Source organism: Anser cygnoides, chromosome 9 (assembly GCF_040182565.1).
Source record: "Anser cygnoides isolate HZ-2024a breed goose chromosome 9, Taihu_goose_T2T_genome, whole genome shotgun sequence".
NCBI classification, from domain to species: domain Eukaryota; kingdom Metazoa; phylum Chordata; class Aves; order Anseriformes; family Anatidae; genus Anser; species Anser cygnoides.
Genome location: NC_089881.1, coordinates 2,461,040 through 2,477,688, shown reverse-complemented (window position 1 = coordinate 2,477,688; position 16,649 = coordinate 2,461,040). Strand labels below are relative to the sequence as shown.

The following is a 16,649-nucleotide window of genomic DNA, read 5'->3' as shown; positions in this document are numbered from 1 at the left end:
TTTTTTTTCCTCCTGTAAATCTGTGGTGTCACACAAATTCTGTGTAGACTTGAGATAACTATTCAAATGAGCATTACTAAGAACATTGCAGTGTCATGCCAGCTGGACTAGTAAATTAGTCTGGAATATTACCTACGGTAATGAAAGCTGAGCAGTAGCTTCTCATAAAAGTCTTTTTATTTTATTTTATTTCATTTTATTTCATTTTATTTTATTTTATTTTATTTTATTTTATTTTATTTTATTTTATTTTAAAAAGCTAGTCCCAAATAAAACGATATTTCTGAAACTTGATCTCTGCATGAAAATAAGTTAAGGGAATGTGGGAATTTCCAACAAAATTGTTTGAGATAAGGGACAATGTTTGGGAAGTTATATTTCCCCATTACATTCCTATTTCATTCATTATTTCCCCCATTATGTCCCCATCATAAAAAAATAAAATAAAAAATCTTTGAAAACACAGTCATAAATGAAGTCTGAAATTCAAGACATAATGATGCTGATGGTCATCCTTCCTACTTAGAAAGGGCCTTATGAAAACTCCAGAGTTCAGTGCATGCTGTGATAATTAATGTAAGAGTAATTGTAAATATTTCACTGCAACTCACCGTCCTAAATCCTCTAGAATATCCTTGTAGATGAGAAAACTATCCAGCATGTGAAACTCTTCTGTTCTTACCATGTCACTAGCATCGCTGTTTATGGCATTAAGTCACTGTTTACTGCATTAGCTATAATCTAATGAGATGCTTCCTGTGGCAGATCCAGAGCGGGAATAGCTGGACAGATTGTGGTGCTTCTATTATTAGAATCCTTTTATGTCTGACATTGAGCATAAAAGATGGGTTTTGTAGTCCAGAACATTTCTCAGACTCTTAGTTGAGAGTAAGTCCTTACAGTTATTATCAGAAAATATGACCAGGCCTGCACATTCTCATTGATCAGACTTGCAAGTCTATCAGTCATGTTGAGATATGCAAAATCTGTTGAAAAAGGAATGATGACTGATATTCTAAGAACAAAATCCGATGAGAAAATACAATAAATCATTCTATTACCAAAGCAAATTCTTCAGAGTCTAGAATTTTCCTCCCAAGGATATTTTGTATGTAGATAGGTTATGTGTAGGCTTACTTTATGCATTGTTTCTGAAACACCCAGGAAAGCTTTACCTAATAGATAGACTACATGAGAAAATCAGTATATTCAGTTTTCAGTGGGATGCCAGAATAAATTGATTATAATGTTACCATAAGATTCAACTGAACGTACTGGCATGACTGCGTGTCATTGCATGGAATACAGAGTCATTTATTCTCGTCTGGTGCTGATACAACAAGACGTATAAGACAGGAAGAGAAGACTATCAGGTAGGCTGTCCAAAGAAATCTGAACATTTCTATTCTTTTGACAAATTTCTATAAGGTATAATTGCAGTAGGATAGCAGAGGTAATGCTATTTATTCATGTGAAACATCCCAGATGGGTCCTAAAAGGTCTCGGGCAGTTAGGAAGGCAGCTGTATGGCCTATCTGCACGACAGCAACCCACATAGCTACACGGTGTTAACAAGGCACAGGCAGGTCACTGTTATGGCTCTGACCCAGGGAGAAGCACCCTGTGTATGGTACAGACAGTCTCACCACCTGCTCCAGTGCTTTTTTCTTGGAGACCTTCCGCCCACATTCAGGGCAGCTGTCAGAGCTCGGCCTGTCCTGAAGGAATCAGGACTAAAGAGATGCGGCCAAGCTTGTGAAGAGGAGGTGATGACCTAGTGAAACTGGGTTAGGAAGTGTGAAGAAATAAATGGCTGAGAAAAACATTTTTGAAAGGAAGAAAATGGCATAGTAAAGAAATTCGGAAGCTATTTGATGAGGTGCTAGATCTGCATCCGTGCAGTGGGACCACTGAACTGCGTGCTTGTGTCAGCACAAGATGTAGGGGTCAGTGGGCAGCTTGCACAGCAGCTCGCTCCGTAAAACTCTTTCCCGTATGGTGGTGTTAAATGAGTGGGCCAGGCTCCCTCATATCCCAGCTTCATCGAGGGCTGTGGAGATCATCTGGTAGCCTCAGGGTGGCTCTGGCTTGTGCCTGTGCCCAGAACAGGCTTATTCAAAGGAAGAGGAGTGGGCAGGAAAGCACGTCTGTCTCAGAGGTGCCCCGTGATCTTAGGATGCAGGTTAGGAGCAATGTGTCACTGACCGAAATGAAGCGGAGCTCTCCAGAAGAGCTCAAAGGTCACATCAAGCCAAGAGCTAATCCCCACGTCTGTCACTGACCATGAAAGATGAGTGCCAGCTCCGTTTGTTAACAGAACAGCCCGTCCAACAGCTCAAGGGTGAGACTAGGAGCAGGCAGCAATATGTGCATTCTGCAGTCTAAGGAGGAGGCTAACAGGCTAGCTACAGAGCAGGGATTGAATCACAGCACTGTTACAATGCTTTAATTGATATTTCAAGGATAGAGCCAAAATGAGAACTGCAGTATTTCAGAAAGTACTTTATAATGTTTTAGGTGTTGATACTGCTCTGTTAAAAACTGTAGCAAGAAATATATATACATAGTTTGACGTTACCTGGGGATATGGTCATTAGGCTGCGTTAACACAGACCGGTCTGGAAACAGAGTGGCAGAATAAAAGAGCCGTTCACATCCAGTGGGCAGCAGGTCAGCCGTGGCAGGGTGGACATGCCGTCGTGCCAGCCAGCCGGGTGTGTGCCTCGTGGCTAGCTCAGGCTTTACTGGAGCCAGTCCCACTTGCTTGTCCAAAGTTTGTCCTGAGAAGTCCTCACAGAAAGCTCAGGGCCAGGAAGGAGCCTTTTCTGTACTGATGGCTCTCTAATGCCTGACGTCACAGCCTTCCATGTCCTGAAGGCTGAAATCCTGCACAAGGGGATACTTCCAGATTTTTTTTTTGACCTGTCACATAGTTTGTTTCTTTGCTTGTTTATCATGTGAATGTTCAGCTGATATGTAAATCTAATAGGCATGGTAATCCATTGCTGCTGCCGTATGTATATGGTAAAGGAAACAGAACAAATAAACTTTTTTGTTGTTTGTTTGTTTAAATAAGTCAACATGGCAAGACACTCACTTCCGCTCTGACTGACTCACTCTCAGTTTCAGTTCCAGGAATGCCTAAGAGGGCAGCGTCATCCCCTCCAAAACATTTTTTCTTTTCATATGGGATTATATCAGCAAGCAGCTGCCTCTAAGGCATTATTTTTGCCAGACTGTCAGGCTGGCTGTGCCAGCTTCTCCCTGTGTTACAGGGACAGGGTATCCCTACCGAATAAGCCCTGGGGCAGCAGAGCTTTGCAGCTGGGGAGCCCCGAAGGGCAGCGCTGTTACCAGCTGTGCAGCCTCCAGGGGATCGGGGCTGGGCGGAGGTGCCTGATGAGTACTCCTCTGCTCCCCTCTGCGCACTGCAAGTGAGAAATACAGTGGCTAGCTACCATGGAAAATGCGTGTCCTTGCTGGAGCCCTGCAGCGTCCCCCCGGCCCGGCTGGAGGGGCATCCCCGCACCCGGGGAGCGGTCTGCGCGCTCCTCCTGGCGGCTCTGCTGCCGAGCCTTCAGCCCCACGGCCGGGCCGGCCGCTGCACCCACCGCGGCGGCTTCCAGAAATCCCTGCAGCCAGTCTGCCAGAAATGGACACTGCGCTACGCTGCACTCCACTCATCTTCACACACAGCACTGCTCAGGTTTGTGTATGGAGTGGGGCAGATAACCGAAATTTGAACTAGCTGACATTTTGCAATGTATTTGTACATTTTGTCTTTTTTTTTTTTTTTTTTTTTAATTTCAGGCTTGTGAAATACAAGGATTTAATCAAACTCTGAGGTTACAGAGCGCCAGCGGCCGACTTTGAAAATTAAGGTTTGTTTTCTTAAAACTGAGCAAGACCAGCTGGTTAGGAAACTCCTGTTGGTTGACCTCGGTGTGCTCCACAGGTCCACTGGGCACAGACCAATGTTGCAAAACTTTATTCTGAAGAGCAGGCCCTAATGCCTGTTCTGAGGAGCACTTGGCACAGCAGGCAGGCAGGGCTGTACCTGCCTGGTTCTCAGGCTGCTTTGAATCGTGTGTGAGGGCAGCCACTGTGGGATCACTGGGGGCTATGTGCCATAGGTGGACTAGCGCAGCGTGGAGATGTGCTGTGCCACTCGGCTTTCCTGCTGCATCCTCTCTGCCAGTACTGGAGCGATGTGATCAGGGAACAAGAGGGCTTTTTACCAGTCAGGATTATTCTTCAGCCTGTTTGTGCCTTCCAGACAGCATGCAAAGGGAAGAGAATTGAGGCTGGTGTTTTGTTAGTTTAGCTCATGAATCACTCATGAAGGGAACCTCACTACCGCTAATCCGTTATGGTACACATGAGAGGTTTTCACCCTAGAGACTTCATTTACCAGCCCGTTGTTATAGGTTGTTTCATTCAGGAGATATTGGGTGATTGAAATGGTTTCTAAAACAAAGAGTGCTTAATGTTGAGTAATAAGCTGGAAGTCACTCACGTCTGGGGCACAGCTGGCAGTTCTGCCCTGACACTGAAGCTAGAAACCATGACCCTTCCAGGGCCTGAAAATCATAAATATTTATTAGCTATATGTGCATATTGGGCTAACGAATAGCATTCCTTGGGGTTATTTAAAAGCATCAATAAACTGCATTTGATACCATTAGGTGAACATCAGTACTTCCCACAGAGGACTTGCACCCTGGGCCACAACTGGTGTTGAGGAGAGGTGGACAGATTCACTGCGGGGCTTTAGTAGATCTGCTTGGAGAAAGTCACTGTGGCTTTTAGAAGAGAAAGCAGTGATTACTTTACTTGGTAATATTTGCAAGTCCACTAGTTCATTTGCTTTGTGTTAATCTATGTAGCAACTATGCCAGAAAAGTCGAAGTGAGCAATTATTTTCAACTATATGAGATTTATTTTTCCCTTTTTTTCCTTTAGTAAGGAAGACTTTTAAAATGTATTGTTGGTAACAGCTGGCAACCTCAACCAAGGTATGTAGAGCACTACAGATTTACAGACTTTTTTATAAACAGTTGCCTTCTGAACGCATTTACCATGTAAGTAGTTCAGCCTGATGTCTGAATATAGGAATACTCATCCCAGCCTAAGTGTAATGGAGGCATACACTATCTTCCATTCGTTATATACATTCACTATATCCTTTGGGTGACTAATCATATCAGGAGAAGTAGATCCTAACATGTGATGGCTCTGTATTCCCTCTGAGGTGTTACGGCTGCTGAATGATGAAGTTGGCCATAACTTTATGTGATCTTAATAATACAATTTGAATATTGCATTTGAGCAGGATTTCCATTCTCATATACCCCGAATTCCTTGTGCTTGACTGATTTCAGTTAAGTCCAGTTATTTTTTATTGTCTAAGGTACATCTGAATTTTAAAATAAAGGATATAGCTTACTTAATGTTGAAATGGAATACAGGCCGTGTTGCTGAGGACAAAAGTATCCTACACATACTATTTGACTTCTGTGTTTAATCTTTGAGTTTGCCTAATGCAGAAAAAAGACACATTCTTTTAAACCAGGTTAGCTAGTCAATGCATTTTATAGTGTTCAGTAAATGGCATTACTGTTCCAAACTCCAAGCTATGTTTTTTCTACTAGACTGCAAGAGACAATGTTTTGTTATTGTAATTGCTACAATTGGAAAATTTGCAGTTCTATTTCATGACTAAATTGGTGCAGTTCTAGCTATTACATAAGTATTTTGTTCTTTGTGTCGTATTAAAATCTTTCAGACAATGATCTGAAACAAAAATGTTTTAAAGGACTAAGGCAGGGCAGGGAATGTGGATCTTGGGTGAGGTGCTTGGCCAGCCCACAGTGTCAGAGGGTAGGACACTGCCTTGGGCTGAATGGCAGATTTGCTGTGCCAGATTCTTGCTGGCAGCATTTTCCTGGCACTGTCTGCTCATTAGGGCTCTGCTTCTATAGCATGCTTAAACACAGGGAAACGTTCACCCCTGTGAATGAACAAAGATAAGCATATGTGCATATTAAAGGTAAGCATGTGCTTATGAGCTTTGCTGAATTTGGGATAATAAAAAATTGAATGCATGTGTGTGCAAAGGTATCAGAGAAGCTGTTCCAGGGACCCGGTTACCTTTCTGTCATTAACTATCTTATTTCTGAGTACTTCAGATATTGCTGCTTGTTATCCGTCCTGCTGACACTTCAGCGTTGCTTTTCCAAGTGCTGCTAAAAAGGACAGCTAAGATTCTGGGACACTGCTGTGTGCCAGTGACTGAATTCCATAGCCTCAGGAATGTGGATGCAGAGAGCCCTGCATATAAAGGGGGAAAAATCAAAGTTTTCCTTCTTGTGCACATGACATTGCCCAATTCCTCAGGACAACAGAGAGTGACAGAGAATACATCTTTCCTTGCAAAGGGAGGATAATAGATAGATGAGAAGTACATTTAACGCTAAAAATGAAGGATGACTCTATTTTCATTTTTGGCCAGTCAGGAAAGACACAAAACAAATAGATCCTGGGGGCAAGAGAGACTCAAATTAGAGAATTAACTCTATCAAGATGTTTAATCTCCAGAAGGACTTTGCAATATTGGTGTTGCTATTTTCCTGTAAAGCATATATCATATACCCAAAGGCTGTGCTCCTTGGCAAGAGAAATATTTCCAGCTACCCAGTAAGAAAAGTCTGCTGTCACTCTTGATAAGAAATTTGCCTTGTAATAGAGAGCTTTGTGATGCAGAGGAGTGTATGTGTAGTGTCTACCCCATACCTCATACCTCATTACTGAACCCAAGATTTAGCCTTAGCATCAATACTGATTTGCTTTTCATTTTTACCAGCTTTTTCATTTTTTAACAGTTCACGGAATCATAGAATGGTTTGGGTTGGAAGGGACCTTAAAGCCCACCCAGCCCCAACCCCTGCCAAAGGCAGGGACACCTCCCACCGGCCCAGGCTGCCCAAATCCCATCCAGCCTGGCCTTGGGCACTGCCAGGGATGGGGCATCCACAGCTTCTCTGGGCAGCCTGGGGCCAGGGCCTCACCACCCTCATGGTGGAGTTTCTTCCTAATGTCTAATCTAAATCTACCCTCTTTTAATTTAAACCTGTTACCCCTTGTCCTGTCACTACACTCCCTGATAAAAGAGTCCCTCCTCAGCTCTCTTGTAGGTCCCCTTTAGGTACTGGCAGGCCGCTGTAAGATGTCCCCAGGGCCTTCTCTTCTCCTCTGGACGCACTCTAACATCTGTTTGAGCTTCATCTTCACTCACAGATTCTTCTAACTATCCATTATCCTACAACTGTACTTAGAGAAAGAAATTGAATATTAAAGCTGTGCATCACATTTCTCTTTCTCTACACATACCCTGTCCTGACTTTTAGGGCCATTTGTCAGATAAGTGATGTTATAGTAACAAAATATAGATTGCCTTCAGATTTCCAGCTTGGTATCAGAGCAACTATGGAGCAATCTCAGCTGAAGGCTGCTAACTCAATAAATTACCCACCCCAGTAGTGACTTTTGTTGCCTTCTGTCCTGCTCAGTATTTTCCCATCCTGGCTCTATAAGTTTTGTGAGGTCTTGCTCCAGCATATTCATGTCCAACAGTCAGATCCAGAGCCTCCTGTTACCATTACGAAGGGTCTTAAATGGTGACAGTAGGATGCAGTTTTTTGAAGTGTTTGCTTATTTGTAGGATGCAATCTTCTGAAGTATCTGTTTACTTGTGAGCTGGCACTGGGTAGTTTTGCTGTGCTCATCAAATACTTGGAGTCACTACCGTAAGTCAAACAGGATGAACAATCTGCAAATCAGAAACCTTTTTATATGAGCAGCTCTCAAGAATTTCACTTCTGAAGGAATTACATAAACCTCCAATATAAGATGCTACTTTTCACTGCTGATGACCCCGTGTATATGTACTCTGTACAGACAATACTCAGAATGCTCTGTACTTGGACGGCCAGCACCTGTATCCCAAACTCTCTAAACTTCAGATTGCAAAAGACTGCATCAGGTATCAGCCTTTTAATGGTATCAGCAGGTGCCTGTTAGGATCATGTTAGGCTACATCACATCTTGCTGAATTTTGAGACAGAAGGCTTACAGTAGATACTTTATGTAATTGCAATTCATTGAGTGCATTTTGGTGCCTGACTTGGACTGAAAATGATACTTTCCCACTTGGAACATTCCTAGTCTGCCAAATGGGAGACTTTTATTTGATGCCAAATAGAACTCTTCATTTCGCAGTAAATATTTTGTTGTAATTCTTGACATAGTTGTTGCCACCAATTTCTTGATGTTTCAGTGAGCACTGCAGGCAGAACACTGATCTCCTTGCACTATTAAAAGTAATGAATTTTAACGTAACAGGGATTCCTACCACGGATTGGTTAACAGATATTGGAAAGCTAAAAAAGGTCATGATGCTGTTTTATTGCTTTTAAATATAAAAGGCAATAAAATGCTAATGACACTCTTGCTGTGGTATAGTGTTTTCAGAAATATCAAAACCACCACACTGGAGTTGGAATTTCCTGTAATTAAGCTAGCAACATCTATGCTTGAAGATAACTATGTTCAACACATTTCTGATCCTACAGGTGTCACATTAGTATATATTAAGAAATGAAAAAAAAAAAACTTTATAAATGCATTTCTACAAAAATGTACTCAGAATCAACTTTATTTATAGCTCACACCTTTTTTTTTTTTGCTAAAAATGCATAGTCATTACATATACAGTAGTCAGCATCCAAAAGTGTACAAAGAGTAAATTTTCAACCCCTCCCAACAGAATCAAATAAAATTCACACTTTTTGTTCATTGCATGCACAGACCCTTAAATGTGATACCTCTTACTTAAGCGTGCTTGAATCTCTATCAGACAGAAAAAAATGACTTGCTATAAACTGTTTCTTCGTACTAGTAGCCCCAGCTACAAACACAAATCTTTACGCATTCACACAAAACAGTGAAGCACTACTTCAGAATCCTCCATGTTCTTGAGTATGGTCAGCCAGGAAGCACTTGTCCTGAAAGCAGAAGTCTGCTGGTGTTTCCTTACAGGCAACTTTGAGTAAAAGCTTGCTTCCTCTGCCTCGCTCATTAATTTATTACTGAATTCAGTGGAATGAAACAGCATTTGTCCAAGGAAGTTGTGAAAATAATTTATTCCACACCCAGCTCCAAAACATTAAACATCTTGAATGGAGGTCTGTATCTTTCAGTGCACGTGACAGTTCCTCAGCATCTTACATCTCACCTGAGGAGAAGAGGGTACAGTCTCAGATGTAACTTGGGTGTTGGTTGTGTAGCCCTGACTTACAGGGGTGTTAGAGAAGCTGGGAATATGTTTGGCTAGGGTGAACTTCTAATGCTTAGAGGCTTTGACTTAATGAATCACTCCAATCCGTTGATAACTTAGTTGTGGTTGGTTTTTTGTTTGTTTTTGTTTGGTTGGTTTTGTTTGGGGGGGGGGGTGGTTGTGGGTTTTTTTTTGTGTTTTTATTTTTGGTCTCCAGTACTGTTGCCAGTTAGAAAAGCTCTTAAAAACACTGCCCTCTACTCAATGGTGCTGTTTGTATCAGTCCCTCCAGGAGAAGGGCAGCATGGGTTACCAGGATGATTAGTCAGGGCTCCATGGCAAAGGAAGAATACACATAAGTGATAAGAGGACGGAAGTTCAGTTTTCTCTCAAGAATAGGATTTGTTCTGTATTGTTGTTTTTGGGAATCAGGAGGAGAGAAGAGAAAGTTATCTTTCTGATCAACATAAGTTTACATTCCCAAACGATTATGCATATTTACTTACAAGCTTGATTTACTTAAGATCTTTTTACTCTTAAGAAGTAGCTTGAAGTTGACTGAAATTCCCAATGGCAGTTGAGACACAATCCTAGTCTTACAGACAGTGTAAGACAGGGAAATCTTGCTCCAGTGTTTCGCAGTAACTGGAATAAAACCCCTGGCTAAAAGAATGACAAGGCCTCATGTCAGGGTTATGATGCCCTTCAGTATGAACAAGTCACCAGTGAGAAATTCTGAAGAGAAAAGTACTTAACTCATGTATATATTCTCTCTACTCCTGACCCTTATGCATTCAGTCAATCTGCTTACTACTGCTTCAGGTCGCGATTGCTGCTGCCTGAAGCCAGTGGAAATTTTGCCATTGACTCCAAAGGACAGAGGGTGCGAACTTCCTAGGAGCGTAAGAGTGATGAGGGTTTGTCCCAAGAGTTCATGATCTAGTAACGTTCATGTTCATTGAAAATATGACATTCTCTCTGCTGGAGTTCAGCAATATTTCTTCTTAGCACCTAGGAGGGTCTTTGCATTTTTAAGTGCTTTACAAACATTAGCTAGTCTTCAGAGCAACCCTGCGAGGTAGTTAAATATATTTTTCCCCATCTTACAGATGTGGAAACTGAGACACTGAGGGCCACATTCAACCCTGGTACAATTCCAGTGATTTACATGAATTAGATTCATTCAGAATGAACACAGTTGATATAACGTGCCCTAGCTCACAGAACAGGTAGTGGCAAAGTAGGGATGAGAACACAGGCATTCCTGACCCCTCAGCTTGTTACAGGCCACTTGGTCATTTTTACTCTCATAGACAAAGAAAGACAGCATAATCTGGGCAGTTACTACAGGTATGATTTGCTTCTGTAAGGCATGTGGATGGTAATCAACTAAGTGCAATAATACTTTATGAATGTGCTGCCTCAGAGAGTTTACTTAAACATAAAGTAAAACTTTCAGACTGTCATTTTCTGCTGGGGCACTGTTGACAAAAACATAATACAGTAGCTGGATTCAGTAAATAAATAATAAACATGACACTCGAACAACTAAGCAAAGCTGTCATTTTAGTAAAAAACAATGTGTTTCTACTTTTAACTGCTAAATTTCTACAAGTGCAGCATGCAGATGAAAACTTCCCCTTTGTTTCCAGACTGCAGACTCCAGTCGTGCCAATGAAGCAGCTCACAGCTGTGCAGGTGTCCTGGACAGTGACATTCAGATGAATACACTGCAGAAGAAGAAATGGTGTTCCACCACATAATATGGGATAATTACTACAGACCAGGTATGTCAATCTTACACAAAGATGTGCTTGAAGCTTACAGGTTACTCTCAAGTGCCCAGAAGCTAGGCTTATTCAGTATGTGCCAGTGTGTAGACTGCAATTCTAGGCAAATGCTATGCGCAAAGGGGAGCGTCCATGTCACCAGCATCATCAGCACTCTGGGAACTGGCCCCGTCAACAGTCTGTTCACATTGCCACAGGTATGTCAATCTGAAGGTCAGTGTTGGCCAAAGAAGGAAAAACACGCATTTTCAGGCCATTCCCATGTGCTCCACCCTGGCCCTCATCCCCACACAGGCTCTACCACAAAAGGCCTGAAAAGCCTTTTTGGTTTTAAAGATGAGGTGTGGTGTCCTCTGCTCCCTAACCACAGTATAGACCTTATGGCAAGTACCCAGGCAATAAAAATATTATGACAAGTACTTTTGCAAAAAGAGTTTGTTTTCTAGGATGTCCTTATGCATGTAGTGTGCAGGTCAGACCTCCTGTCTGAGCTCTGGACATGCTTAGGGACATTCAGCCATGTGCGTTTTCAAATCCAAAAGAGATCCTGCTCCCTGACAAGCCACACAAGTGCTGACATTCACTTCTACAAGAGCAAATTCAAGCACTATAATTATAGATGTCTTGTTCCACTTTTAACCTCTTTAACTCAGTTTTGTTCTGTCTATGTTCATGGAGATTCACTATTGAACATGGCAAATGGAGCAATTATCTACATAACATGTCCTTTACTGAATAAATACACACTCAAGTAGCATTTCCCTAGATATTCTTCACACTCCTTGTAACTTTTAATTTGTAGACACATTTTAAACAGACAAACGAATAAACATACATTAATTAGAACTCTTAAAAATTAATCACATCTACCTCCACTCATTCACTCCTGATACATACAGTCTGCTTACAGTGGCTCAGAGAGGAGTACTTGCAACCAGCATGTACAAATAGTTCCACAAAGAGCTCAGGCTCATGCACGTGCCTCAACATTTTGCCAACAGAAATGTTTTGAATGAAGCAATATTCTTAATCTCAGATCCAGGTGCCAAACCTGCAGTGGGACTGGGGCTCACGGGCAACTCTTGTAACAGCAGTAAGATTCCAGTAAAACTGCGGTTGGTTGCAATCCAACCTTTATACTGTTATCTGTAGTTGAGATATATATAGACGACCCTATGTGGCCTAACTGCAAATATCAAATGTATTTTTACAAGTTAGCAACAGCCTTCTTTGACATTGCCTCTTGAGATGTCCTCTACATTGTGGCTGACAAGCACAAATACAATTCATTATACGGTATGCTTTAAAGGCCTTTTTTACATTTGTTTTTTAATGTTGCTTATTTCTGAGCTGTCTTCTAGTGCTGAGATTTGCTGTCCCTGGCCTTTTTAATTCCTTTCTTAGTTTTTAATTGCTGGTTGGACATGCTAGTGGCATCTCCTAGGCAAGGCATTTCTAAATAATTAGTTTTGAAACTTGGATGAGTCATTGCGCTCTGACTATTATGCCTCTATTATTTTAACTTGAGTACAGCGTATCTCAGATTTTGACCTCTTTATGAAGTTGTGGAAATTCGTAGCATGACATGATTGCAAGTCTTGATCCACTTGCTTTCTGGTGTGTTTCCATTTTTTTGGTTGCTTTTTTTTTTTTTTTCCTTTTCACAATATAAAAAACATTTCAGAGCATGACAGTGACATGAACCAACCTCTTCTCCTACGGTGCAGATCATTTTCTGCTTTACTGGCAGATAAATAAAGCAATGCCATAATTTTGATAAAAGTTACTGAAAACATATAAAGTTAAAACTACTTCATATAGTTTGCATTTTCTTTCAGTGCAGGCTGGCAAATGAAAACAGCGCAGACAACCAAACAGGGGTGTGCTGTTTTTTATGGACCACCACTGATAACTCACAAGTGCACAACTTGGGAGCCACTGTTTCTGACAATTCTAACCAAGTCTCTTTAAGAGACCATATGTCACCCCACCACAAATTATTAGCAGAATTGTGGCTGGCAAAAGATACGTATTTTTCCTAGGCCATTCCCATTTTTCACTGAGAATCTAAAATATCCAATTCACTATCATTAAAATGGTTTGAGATAAAAGACAAAATGAAGCAAACCTGTATTTTCTTTTAGCTTATACACCCGCATAGGGAAATTTTCACAAGTCTGACATTGGTACAGGACACGCCAATTACTGGTTTCTGTGATGATTCTGACCTATATTAAGGACATGACCTCATAATCCCTATCTGCAGTCCTTCCTATATTCCTGTTATAAACAAAGGGGGCTTTGTCGTACAGAAGACTATGGGACTGGACTCAAAACGTATACTTGGAGTTCGAATGTCATGTCCATGAAAATGGGAAAGATATAAGCAGATGTGTATTTCTGCAATAGAGGCAAAGAGGCTGAGTTAAAGAACCACTATGCTGTTTGCGTGGTATGACATCAGCGTTTCCCAAGGAAGTACCACCCTTCTTTTTGAAAATGGGGTATACAAGCAATTTCTCACCTGAACTTCAAGTTGTAATCCCCTGGTGTAATATTATTACATACTTGTTCTGTCAGACAGAATCAAAATGCATGTTTGAATTCTGCATATAATTTAGAAAGAAAATCTCTTTATATGAAGAGTAGGTTAAATCTGATCTGCAGTTAGCTGTTTGTTGTGTGAGAAAGATAATACCTGGATTGGAAAATATCTCATAATTCTTCTCTTTGAAATCCACCAAAGCTAATGAATGAGGACTTCAAAACACCCAGCTGTAGCCACAACTAATCAGAATAGGATAAAGCAGGGAATTATGTTAAAGTGCCAGTATCCAGTACTTGTAGGTCCTGAACTCATATTCAGCAGTACCATGTTCTGCAACTAATTTTAGAATGGTAAATTTGACAGAGTACTCTAATTAAAGAGCAGAAGAAACCAGTTCCACGTAATTCTTTAAAAGATCCAGAATGAGATCTCATGCATCAGTTACTCTCTTTACATCCACAGAACTCCCACCAAGCTTGGCAGGGGCTTATAGAAAGTCTGGCATCTGACTTTGACTCTAAAGGGCTGATTTTGGGGTGATTTACCAGGGAAGATAAAATGGCCCCCCAACCCCCCCTTAATGGGACAGATGTTCCTGACACACTGAGGGAAGAGCCCTGCCATTATGCAGTGCCCTTCTCCTCCCCGCTGCCCCCACTCCAAAGTAGTTTGACCCCTTTCTTGTTCAGTTATTTTACATATCCCTGTATTTTATTTCAGAATCCGAGTGGTTACACAAACTACTCAAGCTTCACTGCCTGTCTAATTAAAGTCTCTCCATCAACTGGTAATTCTGTAATAATTCACAGCTGTTTTTGCTCTCTATTAAATCCGTTATGTTCCCTGGCTGAAAAGGCTGCAAGACCTTAAAAACTATTGATAGCTATTAATTTGTTTGCATTTAAAATCCAGTATGTGGCTACAAAGGCCTGTTACAGTATCACAGAGGAAAATAAATGTCAGTGCATAATCTGCTAGGAAATTTCACACAGGAGTTGATTAAAAGTCTATGAGTAATCATTGCACAAGTGTGTCTTCAGATGTATATATATACACATATATATATGTAGCTAATAAATATATAGCTATATATATAAACATATATATATATGTATATACATAGCTAGTTTAAACTTAATTGTTATGAAACTAGTAAGTGGCATTCCCAGTTCATGCATTCTTCCTAGTAGCAGAACTAAATTATTTCAGCTTATACTCTAAGCAGCAACATACCAGTAAGCGTTTGCTTGCTTCCCCTGGTAACATAGTAGTTTAACGAGCATGAGTATTTCCACCATGGTCATTTTCTCTAGCAACCTTCCACGAAAGGGACCTGGCTCTTCCACAGGCGTTTCCCCCAAGTTTCACAGCATCTCGAAGACATGCTTGGGCCAGTCTGAGGGTTGCCAGTCTGAAGGTCACTGGCTGAAGCCTGAGGTCTCCAGCCTGAGGGTTGCTGGTAGGGTGGTCACCGGCACGATCAGTCCTGCTTGCAGAGGTCTGCGACACTGAGGAACCTCCTAACCACCACGGCCAGGCAGAGCGTCAGCAGCAGCATATACCCCACGGTGCCCAAGTAGGTGGGAGTAGCCGGGGATGCCTTGAGGAACTCGGCCAGCCCATCCTCCACATAGTGCACCTGGTCATAGATGCTGAGGAAGGTGAAGATGTGGAAAAGCTGGTGGCTGTGCCCCACAATGTCGAAAAGCCCCGGCTGGATCCGCTCAGGGATTTTGCTGACGTTGAAGAAGGCGGCCACCAGCAGCCAGCAGTAGCGCCGGTAGAAGTAGACGAAGAGCGTAGGGTTGCGGGTGCGGAGGTCGAAGAGGAGGCTCTCCAGCATGATGGGGCAGGCCATGCTCAGCGGCATGGCAAAGACGAAGGTGCGCACGGCGAAGGGGTAGGCGCAGCAGGCGGCTCGGCTGCGGCAGCAGGCGGCCGTGCAGCCCACGGCCAGCGCCAGGGCCACAGGCAGCACCAGGGCACGATAGGCCGCGATAGGCAGGCTGCAGTCCAGCTGCCAGCCCAGTTGCTGCTGCACGTAGTGGCTCATGGCGCCGGCGTCCAGCAGGCTCAGGCCTGGCAGCAGGTAGTAGGAGTAGGCCACGGTGCTGGCGAAGCCGTAGTAGCTGATGGAGGCATAGTCCAGGTAGAAGAAGGCAGCGCGGAGGCGCGGGGAGAGGCAGCTGAAGAGGTGGGCCGTGCAGCTCATGGTGAAGGTGAGCAGCACCCCAGAGGCGTAGCACCAGAGGGGCAGCAGGGCCGGGTGGTGGAAGGGCACGTCCCCTGCACCCCGCAGCAGCAGCAGCCGCCCGAAGCGGCTGAGGAAGAGCAGCAGTGGGATGAAGTGGGTCCAGAAGTTGAGCGTCTCGTTGGTGGGCTGCAGCACCGAGGCCAGGCACTCCTGCGCCGAGCAGTGCAGCCGCCGGTACCCCGAGAGGATGAAGCACTCCACGAAGTCCTCGGGCACCTCGTCCCACCGCAGCAGGGCGGCGGGGCGGCCGGGCGGCGGCGCCCCCTCTTCCTCCTCCTCCTTGGCCCCCTCTCCGGCCGGCATGCTGCCCCCGCCGGCCCCGGGCCCCCCGGCCGCCCCCTGCCCGCTCCCCGCCGCTCCCCGCCGCCGCCTCCCGGGCGAGGCGGAGCCGCCGCTCCCGCAGCCGCCGGCGGAGGAGCCGCGGTGGCTCTGCGCTTCTCCTCCTCCTCCTCCTCCTCCGCCGCCGCCGCCGCCGCCCCCGGCAGCATCACTCATCGCAGCGCGGGCAGTGGCGGCCCCGCCGCGGCTCCTCCCGCCCCGCCGCCCCGCATCGCCGTAACCGGAGCCCGGCGGCGCAGCCAGCCCCGCCGGGGAGCCGCCCGAGGGGCCCCCGCCGCCCCGGCTTCGGTTTCCCGGCGAGGGAGGCGCCGGACACCCGAGCCGCGGTTAATGATTGATGCCGTGCGGCCGCAGCGCGTCTGGCCCGGCGGGGGGGGCCCGCGG

General features: G+C 44.0%; 1 protein-coding gene and 1 long non-coding RNA gene across 3 annotated transcripts; one reads left to right on the top strand and one right to left on the bottom strand.

Annotated features, from left to right (window-relative positions):
- The first annotated feature begins 3,244 nt into the window (after positions 1–3,244).
- LOC136791439 (uncharacterized) lies at positions 3,245–13,110 on the top strand. Its single transcript, XR_010833525.1, has 4 exons — positions 3,245–3,706; positions 3,811–3,881; positions 4,963–5,015; positions 10,987–13,110. It is a non-coding gene; the product is annotated as an uncharacterized lncRNA (long non-coding RNA).
- On the bottom strand, positions 9,502–16,649 carry PAQR9 (progestin and adipoQ receptor family member 9). 2 transcript variants are annotated; one of them, XM_067002350.1, is made up of 2 exons: positions 13,253–16,649; positions 9,502–11,064 (listed from the first exon to the last, which is right to left on the bottom strand). In XM_067002350.1, exon 1 carries the CDS (start codon positions 16,419–16,421, stop codon positions 15,153–15,155), a length of 1,269 nt encoding a protein of 422 aa, XP_066858451.1. In that variant the 5' UTR covers positions 16,422–16,649; the 3' UTR covers positions 9,502–11,064; positions 13,253–15,152. The 2 variants fall into 2 exon arrangements, with proteins under 2 accessions (XP_066858451.1, XP_066858452.1); XM_067002351.1 differs by having other exon boundaries at positions 14,906–16,649.